Below are 25121 nucleotides of genomic sequence, written 5' to 3'. Positions count from 1 at the left end.
GACTGCCTGTCGTACCGACTGTCGGACTACCTGTCTGACTGATTGTCGGACTGCCTATCTGACTGACTGTCTGACTGTCGGACTGACTGTCTGACTGTTTGACTGCCTGTCTGTCTAACTCATATATGGTCAAGTCTGGCCTGATTACGCCTATGGTTATTTGTCATTTTAGGGGGATTTTTCAGGGTGTGTGTCACTATCCGTATCGCACCCAATCTGTTTCATAAACAGTTCACACACACACACACACGTCTTTGTCACTCTCCCTCTCACACCCAATTTCTGTTTTTCCCAACTGTGTTATTTAACTCTGAGGATCACTCTACATGATATATTATCTTCTTCTAGTGGCTGTTTATTTTAGATGTAGGGAAACTCTGTGTATACTAGCTCTACCCTAATCTTACCTCTCTCTCTTTCTCTCCTCTATCCTCTCCCTCCCTCTCTTTCTCTCATCTATCCTCTCCCTCCCTCTCTTTCTCTCCTCTATCCTCTCCCTCCCTCTCTTTCTCTCCTCTATCCTCTCCCTCCCTCTCTTTCTCTCTCATCTATCCTCTCCCTCCCTCTCTTTCTCTCCTCTATCCTCTCCCTCCCTCTCTTTCTCTCCTCTATCCTCTCCCTCCCTCTCTTTCTCTCCTCTATCCTCTCCCTCCCTCTCTTTCTCTCCTCTATCCTCTCCCTCCCTCTCTTTCTCTCATCTATCCTCTCCCTCCCTCTCTTTCTCTCCTCTATCCTCTCCCTCCCTCTCTTTCTCTCATCTATCCTCTCCCTCCCTCTCTTTCTCTCCTCTATCTCCCTCCCTCTCTTTCTCTCCTCTATTCTCTCCCTCCCTCTCTTTTCTCCTCTATCCTCCCTCTCCCTCTCTTTCTCTCATCTATCCTCTCCCTCTTTCTCTCATCTATCCTCTCCCTCCCTCTCTTTTTCTCCTCTATCCTCCCTCTCCCTCTCTTTCTCTCATCTATCCTCTCCCTCTTTCTCTCATCTATCCTCTCCCTCCATCTCTTTCTCTCATCTATCCCTCCCTCCATCTCTTTCTCTCATCTATTCTCTCCCTCCCTCTCTTTTCTCTCCTCTATCCTCCCTCTCCCTCTCTTTCTCTCATCTATCCTCTCCCTCTTTCTCTCATCTATCCTCTCCCTCCCTCTCTTTCTCTCCTCTATCCTCCCCTCCATCTCTTTCTCTCATCTATCCTCTCCCTCTTTCTCTCTCTCCTCTATCCTCCCTTTCTCTTTTTCTTCTCTACCTTTCTGTCTTCCTTTTGTACCCACATTCCTTTGCTCCTCTCTTTCTCTGTTCTGTCTTTCCTGCTCACTCACTTGTTCTCTCATCTCTCATCTTATCATGGTTCAAAGTATGACCCAGGTGCAGACAGTGTTGAAGAAACAAAAGTGTATTCCTTCAACAGGGGCAGGCAAACGACAGGTCAAGGCAGGCAAACGACAGGTCAAGGCAGGCAAACGACAGGTCAAGGCAGGCAAACGACAGGTCAAGGCAGGCAAACGACAGGTCAAGGCAGGCAAACGACAGGTCAATCAGGCAATCGACAGGTCAAGGCAGGCAAACGACAGGTCAAGGCAGGCAAACGACAGGTCAAGGCAGGCAAACGAAGGTCAAGGCCTTCAAACGACAGGTCAAGGCAGGCAAACGACAGGTCAAGGCAGGCAAACGACAGGTCAAGGCAGGCAAACGACAGGTCAAGGCAGGCAAACGACAGGTCAAGGCAGGCAAACGACAGGTCAAGGCAGGCAAACGACAGGTCAAGGCAGGCAAACGACAGGTCAAGGCAGGCAAACGACAGGTCAAGGCAGGCAAACGACAGGTCAAGGCAGGCAAACGACAGGTCAAGGCAGGCAAATGACAGGTCAAGGCAGGCAAACGACAGGTCAAGGCAGGCAGGGCTCAATAATCCAGAGGAGGTGTAAAGCAGCAGAACAGCAGGCTCAGGGTCAGGTCAGCCAGAGGTCGGTAATCCAGAGAGGGTGTAAGGCAGCAGAACAGCGGGCTCGGGGTCAGGTCAGGCAGAGGTCAGTAATACAGAGAGGGTGTAAGGTAGCGGACCAGCAGGCAGGCTCGGGGTCAGGTCAGGCAGAGGTCAGTAATCCAGAGTAGAGGCAAAGGTACGGGACGGCAGGCAGGCTCAGGGTTAGGTCAGGCAGAGGTTGGTAATTCAGAGTAGAGGTAAAGGTACAGGACGGCAGGCAGGCTCAGGGTCAAGTCAGGCAGGAAAGGTCGAAACCAGGAAACTAGAAAACAGGGACTATAGCAAAGACAGGAGCAAAGGACAATGCTGGTGGGTTTAAACAGACAAAATGAACTGGCACAGACAGACAGAAAACACAGGTATAAGTACCCAGGGGATAATGAGAAAGATGGGCGACATCTGGAGGAGGTGGAGACAAGCACAAGGACAGGTGAAACAGATCAGGGCATGACACATCTCTCTTTTTCTCTTTCTCTGTTCTGTCTTTCCTGCTCATTCACTTGTTCTCTCATCTCTCTCTTTCTCTTCCCTCTCCTCTCCTTCTCCCACCTTTCTCTTCCCTCTCTCTTTCTTCCTTCTCTCTCCCGCTCTCTCTGTAGTAGTCAAGGTCTGTGAAGCACTTTACGTAGTGTGGACGATGAGTCAAATCAAATCAACGTCTATTTGTCATGTGCGCCGAATACAACAGGTGTAGACCTTACAGTAAAATGCTTACTTACAGGCTCTAACCAACAGTGCCATTTTTAAGTAAAAAATAGGTATTAGGTAAACAATAGATAAGTAAAGAAATACAAAATAAAACAGTAAAATGACAGTGAAAATAACAGTAGCGAGGTTGTATACAGGACAGGTGGTACCGGTACAGAATCAATGTGCGGGAGCACCAGTTAGTCAGGCTAATTGAGATAATATGTACGTGAATGTATAGTTAAAGTGACTATGTATAGATAATAAACAGAGAGTAGTAGCAGCGTGGGGGGACAATGCAAATATTCCGGGTAGCCATTTGATTACCTGTTCAGGAGTCTTATGGCTTGGAGGTAAAAGCTGTTGAGAAGCCTTTTGGTCCTACACTTGCCATGTGGTAGCAGAGAGAACAGTCTGTGACTGGGGTGGCTGGGGTCTTTGACAATTTTTAGGGCCTTCCTTTGACATCGCCTGGTATATACAGTGGGGAGAACAAGTATTTAATACACTGATGATTTTGCAGGTTTTCCTACTTACAAAGCATGTAGAGGTCTGTAATTTTTATCATAGGTACACTTCAACTGTGAGAGGCGGAATCTAAAACAAAAATCCAGAAAATCACATTGTATGATTTTTAAGTAATTAATTTGCATTTTATTGCATGACATAAGTATTTGATCACCTACCAACCAGTAAGAATTCCGGCTCTCACGGACCTGTTTGTTTTTCTTTAAGAAGCCCCCTGTTCTCCACTCATTACCTGTATTAACTGCACCTGTTTGAACTCGTTACCTGTATAAAAGACACCTGTCCACACACTCAATCAAACAGACTCCAACCTCTCCACAATGGCTAAGACCAGAGAGCTGTGTAAGGACATCAGGGATACAATTGTAGACCTGCACAAGGCTGGGATGGGCTACAGGACAATAGGCAAGTAGCTTGGTGAGAAGGCAACAACTGTTGGCACAATTATTAGAAAATGGAAGAAGTTCAAGATGACAGTCAATCACCCCGTGTCTGGGGCTCCATGCAAGATCTCACTTCGTGGGGCATCAATGATCATGAGGAAGGTGAGGGATCAGCCCAGAACTACACGGCAGGACCTGGTCAATGACCTGAAGAGAGCTGGGACCACAGTCTCAAAGAAAACCATTAGTAACACACTACGCCGTCGTGGATTGAAATCCTGCAGCGCACGCAAGGTCCCCCTGCTCAAGCCAGCGCATGTCCAGGCCCGTCTGAAGTTTGCCAATGACCATCTGGATGATCCAGAGGAGGAATGGGAGAAGGTCATGTGGTCTGATGAGACAAAAATAGAGCCTTATGGTCTAAACTCCACTCGCCGTGTTTGGAGGAAGAAGAAGGATGAGTACAACCCCAAGAACACCATCCAAACCATGAAGCATGGAGGTGGAAACATCATTCTTTGGGGATGCTTTTGTGCAAAGGGGACAGGACGACTGCACCGTATTGAGGGGAGGATGTTATGGGGCCATGTATCGCGAGATCTTGGCCAACAACCTCCTTCCCTCAGTAAGAGCATTGAAGATGTGTCGTGGCTGGGTCTTCCAGCATGACAACGACCTGAAACACACAGCCAGGGCAACTAAGGAGTGGCTCCGTAAGAAGCATCTCAAGGTCCTGTAGTGGCCTAGCCAGTCTCCAGACCTGAACCCAATAGAAAATCTTTGGAGGGAGCTGAAAGTCCGTATTGCCCAGCGACAGCCCCGAAACCTGAAGTATCTGGAGAAGGTCTGTATGGAGGAGTGGGCCAAAATCCCTGCTGCTGTGTGTGCAAACCTGGTCAAGAACTACAGGAAACGTATGATCTCTGTAATTGCAAACAAAGGTTTCTGTACCAAATATTAAGTTCTGCTTTTCTGATGTATCAAATACTTATGTCATGCAATAAAATGCAAATTCATTACTTAAAAATCATACAATGGGATTTTCTGGATTTTTGTTTTCGATTCCAACTCTCACAGTTGAAGTGTACCTATGCTAAAAAATTACAGCCCTCTACATGCTTTGTAAGTAGGAAAACCTGCAAAATCGGCAGTGTATCAAATACTTGTTCTCCCCACTGTAGGTCCTGGATGGCAGGGAGCTTGGCCCCAATGATGTACTGGACCATACGCACTACCCTCTGTACACTACCCTCTGTACACTACCCTCTGTACACTACCCTCTGTACACTACCCTCTTGAAGCTCTCAACCTGCTCCACTTTCTTATCCGTATCTTTTTGAAACTGCATTGTTGGTTTGGGTCTCGTAAGGAAGCATTTTACTGTAAGGTCTACACCTGTTGTATTTGGCGCATGTGACTAATAGAATTTGATTTGATTTTGATTTACAGCCCCGTCGATGAGAATGGGGCGTGCTCGAACTCCTTTTCCTGTAGTCCACAATCATCTCCTTTGTCTTGATTATGTTGAGGGATAGGTTGTTATTCTGGCACCACCCGGCTAGGTCTCTGACCTCCTCCCTATAGGCTGTCTCGTCATTGTCGGTGATCAGGCCTACCACTGTTGTGTCGTCTGCAAACTTAATGATGGTGTTGGAGTTGTGCCTGGCCATGCAGTCGTGGGTGAACAGGGAGTATAGGAGGGGACTGAGCACGTACCCCTGATGGGCGCCAGTGTTGCTACCTACCCTCACCACCTGGGGGCGGCCCGTCAGGTAGTCCAGGATCCAGTTGCAGAGGGAGGTGTTTAGTCCCAGGGTCCTTAGCTTAGTGATGAGCTTTGAGGGCACAATGGTTTTGAACACTGAGCTGTAGTCAATTAATAGTATTCTCACTGAGGTGTTCCTTTTGTCCAGGTGGGGAAGGGCAGTGTGGAGTGCAATAGAGATTGCATCACCTGTGGATCTGTTTGAGCAGTATGCAAATTGGAGTGGGTCTAGGGTTTCTGGGTTAATGTGAGCCATTATCAGCCTTTCAAAGCACTTCATGGCTACAGACGTGAGTGCTACGGGTCTGTAGTCATTTAGGTCTGTCGCCTTAGTGCTCTTGGGCACAGGGACTATGGTGGTCTGCTTGAAACATGTTGGTATTACAGACTCAATCAGGGACATGTTGAAAATGTCAGTGAGACACCTGCCAGTTGGTCAGCACATACCCGGAGCACACTTCCTGGTAATCCGTCTGGCCCAGTGGCCTTGTTAATGTTGACCTGTTTAAAGGTCTTACTCACGTTGGCTACGGAGAGTGTGATCACACAGTCGCCCGGAACAGCTGATGCTCTCATGCATGCGTCAGTGTTGCTTGCCTCGAAGCAAACATAGAAGTGATTTAGCTCGTCTGGTAGGCTCGTGTCACTGGGCAGCTCGCGGCTGTGCTTCCCTTTGTAGTCTGTAATAGTTTGCAAGCCCTGCCACATCTGACGAGCGTCGGAGCCGGTGTAGTATGATTCAATCTTAGTCCTATATTGGCACTTTGCTTGTTTGATGGTTCGTCTGAGGGTATAGCAGGATTTCTTATAACCTTCCGGGTTAGAGTCCCGCACCTTGAAAGCGGCAGCTCTAACCTTTCGCTCAGTGCGAATGTTGCCTGTAATCCATGGCTTCTGGTTGGGGTATGTACGTACAGTCACTGTGGGGACAATGTCCTCGATGCACTTATTGATAAAGCCAGTGACTGATGTGGCGTTACTCCTCAAGGCCATTGGAAGAATCGCAGAACATATTCCAGTCTGTGCTAGCAAAACTGTCCTGTAGTTCAGCATCTGCTTCATCTGACCACTTTTTTTATAGACTGAGTCACTGGTGCTTCCTACTTTAATTTTAGCTTGTAAGCAGGAATCAGGAGGATAGAATTATGGTCAGATTTATCAAATGGAGGGCAAGGGAGAGCTTTGTACTTGTCTCTGTTTGTGGAGTAAAGGTGGTCTAGATTTTTTTCCCCTCTGGTTGTGCATTTAACATGCTGATAGAAATTAGGTAAAACTGATTTAAGTTTCCCTGCATTAAAGTCCCAGGCCACTAGGAGCGCTGCCTCTGGGTGAGCGGTTTCCTGTTTGCTTATTTCCTTATACAGCTGACTGAGTGAGGTCTTAGTGCCAGCATCTGTCTGTGGTGGTAAATAAACAGCCACGAAAAAAATGAAAACTCTCCTGGCAAATAGTGTGGTCTACAGCTTGTCATGAGATACTCTACTTCAGGCCATGATGTTTCAGATCCAACTCTAGAACAATATTTGTGTTTTATTGTGGTTTGGTTCAGGGCAACAGAACAAGAATGTACATGTAAGCAGTTTGGGTCTTGAACCAGTATGTGCTGTTTTAACATGCTGACAACAGCATTGTGATATTTACCTAATAAAGTTCTTTATATCTGTCTTTGTCCAGTACGGAGGCATTCAGCCCTGAGCGGGGGGCGAGGGAGGGGGCCACCAAGGTCATGATCGTGGTGACGGACGGAGAGTCACATGATGGGGAGGAGCTACCGGACGCTCTGGAGGAGTGTGAGAAGAGAAACATCACCAGATATGCCATCGCTGTGAGTATACACACACACACACACACACACACATACGCACACACAGAGATGCATGCACGCACACACACACACACTGTTCCATAGAGCACATGAATGCAACATGCCTGCTACACCACAAACTCGCTAACCAATATGGCAGACAGTCTCACCAACCAACCCCACTCCTGAAATAGCTGTATTGAAACAGCTTTTCCACCATACCACCTCACATACCCTGCATAACGTGAGAGCTAGCCATCCTGCCCATTCAGCCTCAAACTGGCCTGAAATAATGCCTGTTGTCTTTAAAATAGCCCCAGCAAATCACTAACTGAACCCCTCTGGCTCCTTAAAATAACCCAGTGGGTAACAACAGCTATGTCTTCCTGCCCCACCCCACCCCCCTAACACACACACAGACACACACATGCACACACACCATCAGTGTCTCGAGTGATGTGGTTTTGGTGGTGTGGTGGAACAGACTTCAGCGGCTGAGTAGTCGGAGACTCTTCCCCAGCCCACAATATAAACACTGGGACCTGCAGGGCCACTGTCACCAGAGGAACCACAATATAAACACTGGGACCTGCAGGGCCACTGTCACCAGAGGAACCACAATATAAACACTGTGACCTGCAGAGCCACTGTCATAGAGAGGGGGGGACTGAGAGAGAGAGACGGGGGACTGAGAGAGAGAGAGAGAGACGGGGGGACAGAGAGAGAGAGAGAGACGGGGGGACTGAGAGAGAGAGAGAGAGACAGGGGGACTGAGAGAGAAAGAGACGGGGGACTGAGAGAGAGAGAGAGAGAGAGATGGGTGGAGTGAGAGAGAGAGAGATAGAGAGAGACAGGGGGACTGAGAGAGAGAGAGAGAGAGAGAGAGACGGGTGAGAGAGAGAGAGAGAGAGAGAGAGAGAGAGAGACCGGGGGACTGAGAGAGAGAGAGAGACAGGGGGGACTGAGAGAGAGAGAGAGAGACAGGGACAGGGGGGACTGAGAGAGAGAGAGAGACTGAGAGAGAGAGAGAGGGGGGACTGAGAGAGAAAGAGACGGGGGACTGAGAGAGAGACAGGGGGACTGAGAGAGAGAGAGAGAGAGAGGGGAGAGAGAGAGAGAGAGAGAGAGAGAGAGAGAGAGAGAGAGAGACGGGTGGACAGAGAGAGAGAGAGAGAGAGAGGGGGACTGAGAGAGAGAGAGAGACACGGGTGGACAGAGAGAGAGAGAGAGAGAGAGAGAGAGAGAGAGAGAGAGAGAGAGAGACGGGGGGACTGAGAGAGAGAGAGAGAGAGACAGACGGGGGGGGGAGAGAGAGAGAGAGAGAGACACGGGTGGACAGAGAGAGAGAGAGAGAGAGAGAGAGAGAGAGAGAGAGAGAGAGAGAGAGAGAGAGACCGGGGGGAGAGAGAGAGAGAGAGAGAGACAGGGGGAGGGAGAGAGAGAGAGAGAGAGAGAGACCGGGGGGACTGAGAGAGAGAGAGAGAGAGAGAGAGAGAGAGAGAGAGAGAGAGAGAGAGAGAGAGAGACGGGGGGACTGAGAGAGAGAGAGACGGGGGGACTGAGAGAGAGAGAGACACGGGGGGGGGGACTGAGAGAGAGAGATAGAGAGTGACAGGGGGACAGAGAGAGAGAGAGAGAGAGAGACCGGGGGACTGAGAGAGAGAGACAGGGGGACTGAGAGAGAGAGAGAGAGACGGGGGGACTGAGAGTGAGAGAGAGAGATAGAGAGTGACAGGGGGACAGAGAGAGAGAGAGAGAGAGACCGGGGGACTGAGAGAGAGAGAGAGACAGGGGGACTGAGAGAGAGAGAGAGAGACGGGGGGGACTGAGAGTGAGAGAGAGAGAGAGAGAGACCGGGGACTGAGAGAGAGAGAGAGAGAGACCGGGGGACTGAGAGAGAGAGAGAGAGAGACAGGGGGACTGAGAGAGAGAGAGAGAGAGAGAGACAGGGGGACTGAGAGAGAGAGACGGGGGACTGAGAGAGAGAGAGAGATGGGGGACTGAGAGAGAGAGAGAGAGAGAGAGAGACCGGGGGACAGAGAGAGAGAGAGAGAGACGGGGGGACTGAGAGAGAAAGATGAGAGAGAAAGTGAGAGAGACGGGTGGACAGAGAGAGAGAGAGAGACGGGTGGACAGAGAGAGAGAGAGAGAGACAGGGGGACAGAGAGAGAGAGAGAGAGAGAGAGAGAGAGAGACAGGTGGACTGAGAGAGAAAGATGAGAGAGAAAGAGAGAGAGACGAGGGTGGTGGAGAGAGAGAGAGAGAGAGAGAGAGAGAGACGGGTGGACTGAGAGAGAGAGAAAGAGAGAGAGACGGGTGGACAGAGAGAGAGAGAGAGAGAGAGAGAGAGAGAGAGACGGGTGGACTGAGAGAGAGAGAGAGAGAGAGACGGGGGGACTGAGAGAGAGAGAGAGACGGGGGGACTGAGAGAGAGAGAGAGAGAGACGGGGGGACTGAGAGAGAGAGAGAGAGAGAAAGAGAGAGAGAGAGAGACAGACGGGTGGACTGAGAGAGAGAGAGAGAGAGAGACGGAGGGACTGAGAGTGAGAGAGAGACAGGGGGACTGAGAGAGAGAGAGACGGGTGGACAGAGAGAGAAAGATGAGAGAGACAGAGAGAGACGGAGGGACTGAGAGTGAGAGAGAGACGGGGGGACTGAGAGAGAGAGAGAGAGAGACGGGTGGACGGAGAGAGAGAGAGAGACAGGGGGACTGAGAGAGAAGAGAGAGTGAAATCTCAGTAAGACCAAAATAATGGTGTTCCAAAAAAGGTCCAGTCACCAGGACCACAAATACAAATTCCATCTCGACACTGTTGCCCTAGAGCACACAAAACTATACATACCTTGGCCTAAACATCAGCGCCACAGGTAACTTCCACAAAGCTGTGAACGATCTGAGAGACAAGGCAAGAAGGGCATTCTATGCCATCAAAAGGAACATACATTTCAACATACCAATTAGGATTTGGCTAAAAATACTTGAATCAGTCATAGAGCCCATTGCCCTTTATGGTTGTGAGGTCTGGGGTCCGCTCACCATCCAAGACTTCACAAAATGGGACAAACACCAAATTGAGACTCTGCATGCAGAATTCTTCAAAAATATCCTCCGTGTACAACGTAGAACACCAAATAATGCATGCAGAGCAGAATTAGGCCGATACCCACTAATTATCAAAATCCAGAAAAGAGCCGTTAAATTCTACAACCACCTAAAAGGAAGCGATTCCCAAACCTTCCATAACAAAGACATCACCTACAGAGAGTTGAACCTGGAGAAGAGTCCAGGGACTCTGTTCACAAACACAAACACACCCCACAAAGCCCCAGGACTGCAACACAGTTAGACCCAATCAAATCATGAGAAAACAAAAAGATAATTACTTGACACATTGGAAAGAATTAACAAAAATCAGAGCAAACTAGAATGCTATTTGGCCCTAAACAGAGAGTACACAGCGGCAGAATACCTGACCACTGTGACTGACCCAAAATTAAGGAAAGCTTTGACTATGTCCAGACTCAGTGAGCATAGCATTTAGACAAACTCCCATATATGTTTGGTGAAATACCACAGTGTACCATCACAGTAGCAAGATTTGTGACCTGTTGCCACAAGAGAAAGGCAACCAGTGAAGAACAAAACCATTGTAAATACAACCCATATTTATGTTTATTTATTTTCCTGTAAACATATGTTTCGCACACCAATAAAACCCTTAAATTAAATTAGAGAGTGAGAAAGAGAGAGAGAGAGAGAGAGAGAGAATCTCCAGGGTCTTGATGCTGAAACGTGGTTTCACTGTGACGGCTACAATGTTTTGATGTGTTGCTCTCTGTCCTGCTGCCAGTGTGTGTAGGACAGAAAACAGCCCTTTGGGGAGAGCAGAGCAACAAGATCTCTATAATAACAGCCAGCCAGAGTCGTGTTTTATACATCAGCCTGCCTGCCTGCCGACTCACACAGAATTTACAGTCAACAAGGAGAGGGGTCAAAGGGTGTGTGTGTGCCTGTTTGCGAGTTTGTTTGTGTGCATGTGCCTGTGCAACTGTGTGTATACATGTGAATATACATTTGCAGTAGCTATAACTTCAGTGTATGTTTTGAATACTTAACAAGCTACCTCCCACTGTCTGTATTTCTGTCTTCTCTCTCCGTTCGTGACTCTGAGGACAAACCAGCAGCAGCTGGCAAGACCAACGGAATTTCTCTGCTTCTATAATATCTCCATGTATACATTTATAGTGTAGGATTCCTTCACATTAAACCCTCCCTCCCTCCCTCCATCTCTCTCTTCCTTCCTTCCTTCCTTCCTTCCTTCCTTCCTTCCTTCCTTCCTTCCTTCCTTCCTTCCTTCCTTCCTTCCTTCCTTCCTTCCTTCCTTCCTTCCTTCCTTCCTTCCTTCCTTCCTTCCTTCCTTCCTTCCTTCCATCCCTTCATCCATCCCTCCCTCCCTCTCTCTCTCACTCCCTCCCTTCCTCCTTCCCTCTCTCCCTCCCTTCATCCATCCCTCCATCCCTCCCTTCCTCCTTCCCTCTCTCCCTCCCTTCATCCTCCATCCCTCCCTTCCTCCTTCCCTCTCTCCCTCCCTTCATCCCTCCATCCCTCCCTTCCTCCTTCCCTCTCTCCCTCCCTCCCTTCCTTCATCTATCCCTCCCTCCATCCCTTCGTCCCTCCCTCCCTTCATCCCTCCCTTCCTCTATATCTCCCTCCATCCCTCCCTTCCTCCATCCCGCTCTCCCTCCCTCCCTCCCTTCCTCCCCCCTCCCTCTGTCCCCTTTGAATACAGAGAATTTCCGTATTTAAGAGTGACAGGGAAGGATTGTTGGCATTGGGTTTCTGGGGAGGAATGTGCTCCTTACTGCAGTGTTTAGGCTATTCTGTATTACAGACTACTAACTGTAGCTGTTACTATAGCCTCCTTACACTAGAGAGCCATACTATACCAGTCATCTCTCTCCCCCTGTCTGGACCAATTCTTTCATTTCACGGTTTGCTAGAGCAGTATTTCCCAAACATTTTAGCTGACTCCATTTTTAGACAACCCCTTAGTTAGAACTCTATGGACGGTAATCTGTTTTAAGACACCCTCTTAGTTAGAACCCTACGGACAGTATCTGTTTTTAGAGACCCCCTTAGTTAGAACCCTACGTACATTATCTGTTTTTTGTCTTTTAAGGGTTGTCTCTCTGTGGTTGTCCTTGATTCAGGTTATGTCCTCTACTATACTGTACTGTACGGGGTTGGTGTTGGCAGCTCTCTCTCGGTCCTCTCAGATTGTCCTGACTCAGTAATATCTCTCCCTCTATATAAATGTTCTCTGTCCCTGTGAAACATGGAGGAGTTATTGGCGGAAGACATAGAGAATATGTCTGTTAATGTTATCTCTCGCTCTACCTTTCACTTTTTCTGTCCCTTACATTTAACCCCTTTTTTCTCTCCCTTTTGTTTTTCTACCCTTCCCTTTAACCCCTTTCTCTCTCTCTGCCTCCCCCTTTATCTCTCCCCCTCTCTTTTCTCATCCCTTTCTCTCTCCCTCGCCCTTTATCTCTCCCCCCTCTCTTTCCTCATCCCTTTCTCTCTCTCTCTCCCCCTCTCTTATCTCATCCCTTTCTCTCTCCCTCCCCCTTTCTCTCTCCCCTCTCTTTCCTCATCCCTTTCTCTCTCCCTCCCTCTTTATCTCTCCCCCTCTCTTTCCTCATCCCTTTCTCTCTCCCTCTCCCTTTATCTCTCTCCCCCTCTTTCCTCATCCCTTTCTCTCTCCCTCCCCTTTATCTCTCCCCCTCTCTTTCCTCATCCCTTTCACTCTCCCTCCCCTTTATCTCTCCCCCTCTCTTTCCTCATCCCTTTCTCTCTCCCTCCCCTTTATCTCTCCCCCTCTCTTTTCTCATCCCTTTCTCTCTCCCTCCAGGTATTGGGTCACTATATCCGCAGGCAACAGGACCCAGAGACGTTTATCAGTGAGATCAAGTACATTGCCAGCGACCCTGACGACAAATACTTTTTCAACGTGACTGACGAGGCGGCGCTCAACGACATCGTAGATGCACTAGGAGATCGCATCTTCACTCTAGAGGGTGAGATGGAGAGAGGAAGAGGAAGGGGGAGGGAGAGGGAGGAGAGGAGGGAGGGAGGTGAAAGTGCTGGAAAGAGAAAGGAGGGGAAAGGGTGTCTGTGTTCTGGAGACAGGGAGGAACTGCTTTCTTATTTAACCAGGGAGAAAGTTAGAAGAGAGAGTGATGTTACTCTCTTACAATTGAGAAAGAGGCAAAAAAGGGGGAATGGTGCCACATTTAATCCCAGACGGAATGAAAGAGGAAGGGATGGATAGATGCCACTACCTTGAAAAGGAAAGAAGGGCGCGAGCAGCTATCACAACACTTACAGGAACAAGGGAGGAAGACTGAGAAATTATGCCACCCTGAAGTCTGTAGGGAGCGAGGGAGGAAGGGAGTGGAGGATATGAGAGGAGGATGAGGGAGGTAGACTCTGTATACCACCTGGGTTCTTGAGTGAGGAGGGAGAGAGAGGGCACTAACCTGTGGCATCTAGATAGTGGCAGATTGGGGAGGGGAAGGAAGGGAGGGAATGTATGGAGTAAAGGTGAAAGGGAGATAGAAGTAAAATAACAGTATTTGAATTGAGAGTGAGTATTCATGTGTCAGAGTGGGCAGCACAGGATGCCACGTTTAGTCCCATCACGGTATTCATGTGTCAGAGTGGGCAGCACAGGATGCCATGTTTAGTCTCATCACGGTATTCATGTGTCAGAGTGGGCAGCACAGGATGCCATGTTTAGTCCCATCACGGTATTCATGTGTCAGAGTGGGCAGCACAGGATGCCACGTTTAGTCTCATCACGGTATTCATGTGTCAGAGTGGGCAGCACAGGATGTCATGTTTAGTCCCATCACGGTATTCATGTGTCAGAGTGGGCAGCACAGGATGTCATGTTTAGTCCCATCACGGTATTCATGTGTCAGAGTGGGCAGCACAGGATGCCACGTTTAGTCCCATCACGGTATTCATGTATCAGAGTGGGCAACACAGGATGCCACGTTTAGTTTCATCACGGTATTCATGTGTCAGAGTGGGCAGCACAGGATGCCATGTTTAGTCCCATCACGGTATTCATGTGTCAGAGTGGGCAGCACAGGATGCCACGTTTAGTCTCATCACGGTATTCATGTGTCAGAGTGGGCAGCACAGGATGCCACGTTTAGTCCCATCACGGTATTCATGTGTCAGAGTGGGCAGCACAGGATGCCATGTTTAGTCCCATCACGGTATTCATGTGTCAGAGTGGGCAGCACAGGATGCCACGTTTAGTCCCATCACGGTATTCATGTATCAGAGTGGGCAGCACAGGATGCCACGTTTAGTCTCATCACGGTATTCATGTGTCAAGAGTGGGCAGCACAGGATGCCACGTTTAGTCCCATCACGGTATTCATGTGTCAGAGTGGGCAGCACAGGATGCCCCGTTTAGTCTCATCACGGTATTCATGTGTCAGAGTGGGCAGCACAGGATGCCATGTTTAGTCCCATCACGGTATTCATGTGTCAGAGTGGGCAGCACAGGATGCCACGTTTAGTCTCATCAAAGTATTCATGTGTCAGAGTGGGCAGCACAGGATGCCATGTTTAGTCCCATCATGGTATTCATGTGTCAGAGTGGGCAGCACAGGATGCCACGTTTAGTCCCATCACGGTATTCATGTATCAGAGTGGGCAGCACAGGATGCCATGTTTAGTCTCATCACGGTATTCATGTGTCAGAGTGGGCAGCACAGGATGCCACGTTTAGTCTCATCACGGTATTCATGTGTCAGAGTGGGCAGCACAGGATGCCACGTTTAGTCCCATCACGGTATTCATGTGTCAGAGTGGGCAGCACAGGATGCCACGTTTAGTCTCATCACGGTATTCATGTGTCAGAGTGGGCAGCACAGGATGCCACGTTTAGTCCCATCACGGTATTCATGTGTCAGAGTGGGCAGCACAGGATGCCACGTTTAGTCTCATCAAAGTATTCAGTGTCAGAGTGGGCAGCACAGGATGCCATGTTTAGTCCCATCATGGTATTCATGTGTCAGAGTGGGCAGCACAGGATGCCACGTTTAGTCCCATCACGGTATTCATGTGTCAGAGTGGGCAGCACAGGATGCCATGTTTAGTCTCATCACGGTATTCATGTGTCAGAGTGGGCAGCACAGGATGCCACGTTTAGTCTCATCACGGTATTCATGTGTCAGAGTGGGCAGCACAGGATGCCACGTTTAGTCTCATCACGGTATTCATGTGTCAGAGTGGGCAGCACAGGATGCCATGTTTAGTCCCATCACGGTATTCATGTGTCAGAGTGGGCAGCACAGGATGCCACGTTTAGTCTCATCACGGTATTCATGTGTCAGAGTGGGCAGCACAGGATGCCACGTTTAGTCCCATCACGGTATTCATGTGTCAGAGTGGGCAGCACAGGATGCCACGTTTAGTCCCATCACGTTATTCATGTGTCAGAGTGTGCAGCACAGGATGCCACGTTTAGTCTCATCAAAGTATTCATGTGTCAGAGTGGGCAGCACAGGATGCCATGTTTAGTCCCATCACGGTATTCATGTGTCAGAGTGGGCAGCACAGGATGCCACGTTTAGTCCCATCACGGTATTCATGTATCAGAGTGGGCAGCACAGGATGCCACGTTTAGTCCCATCACGGTATTCATGTGTCAGAGTGGGCAGCACAGGATGCCACGTTTAGTCCCATCACGGTATTCATGTGTCAGAGTGGGCAGCATAGGATGCCACGTTTAGTCTCATCACGGTATTCATGTGTCAGAGTGGGCAGCACAGGATGCCACGTTTAGTCTCATCACGGTATTCATGTGTCAGAGTGGGCAGCACAGGATGCCACGTTTAGTCCCATCACGGTATTCATGTGTCAGAGTGGGCAGCACAGGATGCCACGTTTAGTCTCATCAAAGTATTCAAGTGTCAGAGTGGGCAGCACAGGATGCCATGTTTAGTCCCATCATGGTATTCATGTGTCAGAGTGGGCAGCACAGGATGCCACGTTTAGTCCCATCACGGTATTCATGTATCAGAGTGGGCAGCACAGGATGCCATGTTTAGTCTCATCACGGTATTCATGTGTCAGAGTGGGCAGCACAGGATGCCACGTTTAGTCCCATCACGGTATTCATGTGTCAGAGTGGGCAGCATAGGATGCCACGTTTAGTCTCATCACGGTATTCATGTGTCAGAGTGGGCAGCACAGGATGCCACGTTTAGTCTCATCACGGTATTCATGTGTCAGAGTGGGCAGCACAGGATGCCACGTTTAGTCTCATCACGGTATTCATGTGTCAGAGTGGGCAGCACAGGATGCCACGTTTAGTCTCATCACGGTATTCATGTGTCAGAGTGGGCAGCACAGGATGCCACGTTTAGTCTCATCACGGTATTCATGTGTCAGAGTGGGCAGCACAGGATGCCATGTTTAGTCTCATCACGGTATTCATGTGTCAGAGTGGGCAGCACAGGATGCCACGTTTAGTCTCATCACGGTATTCATGTGTCAGAGTGGGCAGCACAGGATGCCACGTTTAGTCTCATCACGGTATTCATGTGTCAGAGTGGGCAGCACAGGATGCCACGTTTAGTCCCATCACGGTATTCATGTGTCAGAGTGGGCAGCACAGGATGCCACGTTTAGTCTCATCAAAGTATTCAAGTGTCAGAGTGGGCAGCACAGGATGCCATGTTTAGTCCCATCATGGTATTCATGTGTCAGAGTGGGCAGCACAGGATGCCACGTTTAGTCCCATCACGGTATTCATGTATCAGAGTGGGCAGCACAGGATGCCACGTTTAGTCTCATCACGGTATTCATGTGTCAAGAGTGGGCAGCACAGGATGCCACGTTTAGTCCCATCACGGTATTCATGTGTCAGAGTGGGCAGCATAGGATGCCACGTTTAGTCTCATCACGGTTTTCATGTGTCAGAGTGGGCAGCACAGGATGCCACGTTTAGTCTCATCACGGTATTCATGTGTCAGAGTGGGCAGCACAGGATGCCACGTTTAGTCTCATCACGGTATTCATGTGTCAGAGTGGGCAGCACAGGATGCCACGTTTAGTCTCATCACGGTATTCATGTGTCAGAGTGGGCAGCACAGGATGCCACGTTTAGTCTCATCACGGTATTCATGTGTCAGAGTGGCAGCACAGGATGCCACGTTTAGTCTCATCACGGTATTCATGTGTCAGAGTGGGCAGCACAGGATGCCACGTTTAGTCCCATCACGGTATTCATGTGTCAGAGTGGGCAGCACAGGATGCCACGTTTAGTCCCATCACGGTATTCATGTGTCAGAGTGGGCAGCACAGGATGACACGTTTAGTCCCATCACGGTATTCATGTGTCAGAGTGGGCAGCACAGGATGCCACGTTTAGTCCCATCATCGGTATTCATGTGTCAGAGTGGGCAGCACAGGATGCCACGTTTAGTCCCATCACGGTATTCTTATGTGTCAGAGTGGGCAGCACAGGATGCCACGTTTAGTCCCATCACAGTATTCATGTGTCAGAGTGGGCAGCACAGGATGCCACGTTTAGTCCCATCACGGTATTCATGTGTCAGAGTGGGCAGCACAGGATGCCACGTTTAGTCCCATCACGGTATTCATGTTTCAGAGTGGGCAGCACAGGATGCCACGTTTAGTCCCATCACGGTATTCATGTGTCAGAGTGGGCAGCACAGGATGCCACGTTTAGTCCCATCACGGTATTCATGTGTCAGAGTGGGCAGCACAGGATGCCACGTTTAGTCTCATCACGGTATTCATGTGTCAGAGTGGGCAGCACAGGATGCCACGTTTAGTCTCATCACGGTATTCACGTGTCAGAGTGGGCAGCACAGGATGCCACGTTTAGTCTCATCACGGTATTCATGTGTCAGAGTGGGCAGCACAGGATGCCACGTTTAGTCTCATCACGGTATTCATGTGTCAGAGTGGGCAGCACAGGATGCCACGTTTAGTCCCATCACGGTATTCATGTGTCAGAGTGGGCAGCACAGGATGCCACGTTTAGTCCCATCACGGTATTCATGTGTCAGAGTGGGCAGCACAGGATGCCACGTTTAGTCTCATCAAAGTATTCATGTGTCAGAGTGGGCAGCACAGGATGCCATGTTTAGTCCCATCATGGTATTCATGTGTCAGAGTGGGCAGCACAGGATGCCATGTTTAGTCTCATCACGGTATTCACAGGATGCCACATTTAGTCTCATCACGGTATTCATGTGTCAGAGTGGGCAGCACAGGATGCCATGTTTAGTCCCATCACGGTATTCATGTGTCAGAGTGGGCAGCACAGGATGCCATGTTTAGTCCCATCACGGTATTCATGTGTCAGAGTGGGCAGCACAGGATGCCATGTTTAGTCCCATCACGGTATTCATGTATCAGAGTGGGCAGCACAGGATGCCACGTTTAGTCTCATCACGGTATTCATGTGTCAGAGTGGGCAGCACAGGATGCCACGTTTAGTCCCATCACGGTATTCATGTGTCAGAGTGGGCAGCACAGGATGCCACGTTTAGTCTCATCACGGTATTCATGTGTCAGAGTGGGCAGCACAGGATGCCATGTTTAGTCCCATCACGGTATTCATGTGTCAGAGTGGGCAGCACAGGATGCCACGTTTAGTCTCATCAAAGTATTCAAGTGTCAGAGTGGGCAGCACAGGATGCCATGTTTAGTCCCATCATGGTATTCATGTGTCAGAGTGGGCAGCACAGGATGCCACGTTTAGTCTCATCACGGTATTCACAGGATGCCACATTTAGTCTCATCACGGTATTCATGTGTCAGAGTGGGCAGCACAGGATGCCATGTTTAGTCCCATCACGGTATTCATGTGTCAGAGTGGGCAGCACAGGATGCCATGTTTAGTCCCATCACGGTATTCATGTGTCAGAGTGGGCAGCACAGGATGCCATGTTTAGTCCCATCACGGTATTCATGTGTCAGAGTGGGCAGCACAGGATGCCACGTTTAGTCTCATCACGGTATTCATGTGTCAGAGTGGGCAGCACAGGATGCCACGTTTAGTCCCATCACGGTATTCATGTGTCAGAGTGGGCAGCACAGGATGCCACGTTTAGTCTCATCACGGTATTCATGTGTCAGAGTGGGCAGCACAGGATGCCACGTTTAGTCTCATCACGGTATTCATGTGTCAGAGTGGGCAGCACAGGATGCCATGTTTAGTCCCATCACGGTATTCATGTGTCAGAGTGGGCAGCACAGGATGCCACGTTTAGTCCCATCAAAGTATTCATGTGTCAGAGTGGGCAGCACAGGATGCCACGTTTAGTCCCATCATGGTATTCATGTGTCAGAGTGGGCAGCACAGGATGCCACGTTTAGTCCCATCACGGTATTCATGTGTCAGAGTGGGCAGCACAGGATGCCACGTTTAGTCTCATCACGGTATTCATGTGTCAGAGTGGGCAGCACAGGATGCCACGTTTAGTCCCATCACGGTATTCATGTGTCAGAGTGGGCAGCACAGGATGCCACGTTTAGTCTCATCACGGTATTCATGTGTCAGAGTGGGCAGCACAGGATGCCACGTTTAGTCTCATCACGGTATTCATGTGTCAGAGTGGGCAGCACAGGATGCCACGTTTAGTCTCATCACGGTATTCATGTGTCAGAGTGGGCAGCACAGGATGCCACGTTTAGTCTCATCACGGTATTCATGTGTCAGAGTGGGCAGCACAGGATGCCACGTTTAGTCCCATCACGGTATTCATGTGTCAGAGTGGGCAGCACAGGATGCCACGTTTAGTCCCATCACGGTATTCATGTGTCAGAGTGGGCAGCACAGGATGCCACGTTTAGTCCCATCACGGTATTCATGTGTCAGAGTGGGCAGCACAGGATGCCACGTTTAGTCCCATCACGGTATTCATGTGTCAGAGTGGGCAGCACAGGATGCCACGTTTAGTCCCATCACGGTATTCATGTGTCAGAGTGGGCAGCACAGGATGCCACGTTTAGTCCCATCACGGTATTCATGTGTCAGAGTGGGCAGCACAGGATGCCACGTTTAGTCCCATCACGGTATTCATGTGTCAGAGTGGGCAGCACAGGATGCCACGTTTAGTCCCATCACGGTATTCATGTGTCAGAGTGGGCAGCACAGGATGCCACGTTTAGTCCCATCACGGTATTCATGTGTCAGAGTTTGGGCAGCACAGGATGCCACGTTTAGTCCCATCACGGTATTCATGTGTCAGAGTGGGCAGCACAGGATGCCACGTTTAGTCCCATCACGGTATTCATGTGTCAGAGTGGGCAGCACAGGATGCCACGTTTAGTCCCATCACGGTATTCATGTGTCAGAGTGGGCAGCACAGGATGCCACGTTTAGTCCCATCACGGTATTCATGTGTCAGAGTAGGCAGCACAGGATGCCACGTTTAGTCCCATCACGGTATTCATGTGTCAGAGTGGGCAGCACAGGATGCCACGTTTAGTCCCATCACGGTATTCATGTGTCAGAGTGGGCAGCACAGGATGCCACGTTTAGTCCCATCACGGTATTCATGTGTCAGAGTGGGCAGCACAGGATGCCACGTTTAGTCCCATCATGGTATTCATGTGTCAGAGTGGGCAGCACAGGATGCCACGTTTAGTCCCATCATCGGTATTCATGTGTCAGAGTGGGCAGCACAGGATGCCACGTTTAGTCCCATCACGGTATTCATGTGTCAGAGTGGGCAGCACAGGATGCCACGTTTAGTCCCATCACAGTATTCATGTGTCAGAGTGGGCAGCACAGGATGCCACGTTTAGTCCCATCACGGTATTCATGTGTCAGAGTGGGCAGCACAGGATGCCACGTTTAGTCCCATCACGGTATTCATGTGTCAGAGTGGGCAGCACAGGATGCCACGTTTAGTCTCATCACGGTATTCATGTGTCAGAGTGGGCAGCACAGGATGCCATGTTTAGTCCCATCACGGTATTCATGTGTCAGAGTGGGCAGCACAGGATGCCACGTTTAGTCCCATCACGGTATTCATGTGTCAGAGTGGGCAGCACAGGATGCCACGTTTAGTCCCATCACGTATTCATGTGTCAGAGTGGGCAGCACAGGATGCCACGTTTAGTCCCATCACGGTATTCATGTGTCAGAGTGGGCAGCACAGGATGCCACGTTTAGTCCCATCACGGTATTCATGTGTCAGAGTGGGCAGCACAGGATGCCACGTTTAGTCCCATCACGGTATTCATGTGTCAGAGTGGGCAGCACAGGATGCCACGTTTAGTCTCATCACGGTATTCATGTGTCAGAGTGGGCAGCACAGGATGCCACGTTTAGTCCCATCACGGTATTCATGTGTCAGAGTGGGCAGCACAGGATGCCACGTTTAGTCCCATCACGGTATTCATGTGTCAGAGTGGGCAGCACAGGATGCCACGTTTAGTCTCATCAAAGTATTCATGTGTCAGAGTGGGCAGCACAGGATGCCACGTTTAGTCCCATCACGGTATTCATGTGTCAGAGTGGGCAGCACAGGATGCCACGTTTAGTCTCATCACGGTATTCACAGGATGCCACATTTAGTCTCATCACGGTATTCATGTGTCAGAGTGGGCAGCACAGGATGCCATGTTTAGTCCCATCACGGTATTCATGTGTCAGAGTGGGCAGCACAGGATGCCATGTTTAGTCCCATCACGGTATTCATGTGTCAGAGTGGGCAGCACAGGATGCCATGTTTAGTCCCATCACGGTATTCATGTATCAGAGTGGGCAGCACAGGATGCCACGTTTAGTCTCATCACGGTATTCATGTGTCAAGAGTGGGCAGCACAGGATGCCACGTTTAGTCCCATCACGGTATTCATGTGTCAGAGTGGGCAGCATAGGATGCCACGTTTAGTCTCATCACGGTATTCATGTGTCAGAGTGGGCAGCACAGGATGCCCCGTTTAGTCTCATCACGGTATTCATGTGTCAGAGTGGGCAGCACAGGATGCCATGTTTAGTCCCATCACGGTATTCATGTGTCAGAGTGGGCAGCACAGGATGCCACGTTTAGTCTCATCAAAGTATTCAAGTGTCAGAGTGGGCAGCACAGGATGCCATGTTTAGTCTCATCAAAGTATTCAAGTGTCAGAGTGGGCAGCATAGGATGCCACGTTTAGTCTCATCACGGTATTCATGTGTCAGAGTGGGCAGCACAGGATGCCACGTTTAGTCTCATCACGGTATTCATGTGTCAGAGTGGGCAGCACAGGATGCCACGTTTAGTCTCATCACGGTATTCATGTGTCAGAGGGGCAGCACAGGATGCCACGTTTAGTCCCATCACGGTATTCATGTGTCAGAGTGGGCAGCACAGGATGCCACGTTTAGTCCCATCACGGTATTCATGTGTCAGAGTGGGCAGCACAGGATGCCACGTTTAGTCCCATCACGGTATTCATGTGTCAGAGTAGGCAGCACAGGATGACACGTTTAGTCCCATCATGGTATTCATGTGTCAGAGTGGGCAGCACAGGATGCCACGTTTAGTCCCATATCGGTATTCATGTGTCAGAGTGGGCAGCACAGGATGCCACGTTTAGTCCCATCACGGTATTCATGTGTCAGAGTGGGCAGCACAGGATGCCACGTTTAGTCCCATCACGGTATTCATGTGTCAGAGTGGGCAGCACAGGATGCCACGTTTAGTCCCATCACGGTATTCATGTGTCAGAGTGGGCAGCACAGGATGCCACGTTTAGTCCCATCACGGTATTCATGTTTCAGAGTGGGCAGCACAGGATGCCACGTTTAGTCCCATCACGGTATTCATGTGTCAGAGTGGGCAGCACAGGATGCCACGTTTAGTCTCATCAGTATTCATGTGTCAGAGTGGGCAGCACAGGATGCCATGTTTAGTCCCATCACGGTATTCATGTGTCAGAGTGGGCAGCACAGGATGCCACGTTTAGTCATCATCACAGTATTCATGTGTCAGAGTGGGCAGCACAGGATGCCACGTTTAGTCCCATCACGATATTCATGTGTCAGAGTGGGCAGCACAGGATGCCACGTTTAGTCTCATCACGGTATTCATGTGTCAGAGTGGGCAGCACAGGATGCCACGTTTAGTCCCATCACGATATTCATGTGTCAGAGTGGACAGCACAGGATGCCACGTTTAGTCCCATCACGGTATTCATGTGTCAGAGTGGGCAGCACAGGATGCCACGTTTAGTCTCATCACAGTATTCCGGTGTCAGAGTGGGCAGCACAGGATGCCATGTTTAGTCCCATCATGGTATTCATGTGTCAGAGTGGGCAGCACAGGATGCCACGTTTAGTCTCATCACGGTATTCACAGGATGCCACATTTAGTCTCATCACGGTATTCATGTGTCAGAGTGGGCAGCACAGGATGCCATGTTTAGTCCCATCACGGTATTCATGTGTCAGAGTGGGCAGCACAGGATGCCATGTTTAGTCCCATCACGGTATTCATGTGTCAGAGTGGGCAGCACAGGATGCCATGTTTAGTCCCATCACGGTATTCATGTGTCAGAGTGGGCAGCACAGGATGCCACGTTTAGTCTCATCACGGTATTCATGTGTCAGAGTGGGCAGCACAGGATGCCACGTTTAGTCCCATCACGGTATTCATGTGTCAGAGTGGGCAGCACAGGATGCCACGTTTAGTCTCATCACGGTATTCATGTGTCAGAGTGGGCAGCACAGGATGCCACGTTTAGTCCCATCACGGTATTCATGTGTCAGAGTGGGCAGCACAGGATGCCACGTTTAGTCTCATCACGGTATTCATGTGTCAGAGTGGGCAGCACAGGATGCCACGTTTAGTCTCATCACGGTATTCATGTGTCAGAGTGGGCAGCACAGGATGCCACGTTTAGTCTCATCACGGTATTCATGTGTCAGAGTGGGCAGCACAGGATGCCACGTTTAGTCTCATCACGGTATTCATGTGTCAGAGTGGGCAGCACAGGATGCCACGTTTAGTCTCATCACGGTATTCATGTGTCAGAGTGGGCAGCACAGGATGCCACGTTTAGTCCCATCACGGTATTCATGTGTCAGAGTGGGCAGCACAGGATGCCACGTTTAGTCCCATCACGGTATTCATGTGTCAGAGTGGGCAGCACAGGATGCCACGTTTAGTCCCATCACGGTATTCATGTGTCAGAGTGGGCAGCACAGGATGCCACGTTTAGTCCCATCATCGGTATTCATGTGTCAGAGTGGGCAGCACAGGATGCCACGTTTAGTCCCATCACGGTATTCATGTGTCAGAGTGGGCAGCACAGGATGCCACGTTTAGTCCCATCACGGTATTCATGTGTCAGAGTGGGCAGCACAGGATGCCACGTTTAGTCCCATCACGGTATTCATGTGTCAGAGTGGGCAGCACAGGATGCCACGTTTAGTCCCATCACGGTATTCATGTGTCAGAGTTTGCAGCACAGGATGCCACGTTTAGTCCCATCACGGTATTCATGTGTCAGAGTGGGCAGCACAGGATGCCACGTTTAGTCCCATCACGGTATTCACGTGTCAGAGTGGGCAGCACAGGATGCCACGTTTAGTCCCATCACGGTATTCATGTGTCAGAGTGGGCAGCACAGGATGCCACGTTTAGTCCCATCACGGTATTCATGTGTCAGAGTTTGCAGCACAGGATGCCACGTTTAGTCCCATCACGGTATTCATGTGTCAGAGGGGGCAGCACAGGATGCCACATTTAGTCCCATCACGGTATTCATGTGTCAGAGTGGGCAGCACAGGATGCCACGTTTAGTCCCATCACGGTATTCATGTGTCAGAGTGGGCAGCACAGGATGCCACGTTTAGTCCCATCACGGTATTCATGTGTCAGAGTGGGCAGCACAGGATGACACGTTTAGTCCCATCA

General features: G+C 49.8%; 1 protein-coding gene across 1 annotated transcript in view; it reads left to right on the top strand.

Moving 5' to 3' along the window:
- LOC112255022 (integrin alpha-10-like) overlaps positions 1–25121 on the top strand; it is a 61699-nt gene that overhangs the window by 20452 nt on the left and 16126 nt on the right. Inside the window, exons 8-9 of the mRNA XM_042307809.1 lie at positions 7019–7169; positions 13061–13226. Coding sequence (XP_042163743.1) covers positions 7019–7169; positions 13061–13226 — 317 coding nt within the window. The remainder of the gene's footprint in view (positions 1–7018; positions 7170–13060; positions 13227–25121) is intronic.

The sequence above is a fragment of the Oncorhynchus tshawytscha genome, linkage group LG03 (assembly GCF_018296145.1).
Source record: "Oncorhynchus tshawytscha isolate Ot180627B linkage group LG03, Otsh_v2.0, whole genome shotgun sequence".
Lineage (NCBI taxonomy): Eukaryota > Metazoa > Chordata > Actinopteri > Salmoniformes > Salmonidae > Oncorhynchus > Oncorhynchus tshawytscha.
The sequence above is the reverse complement of the archived record's forward strand: the minus strand, read 5'-3'. Positions and strand labels throughout refer to the sequence as shown.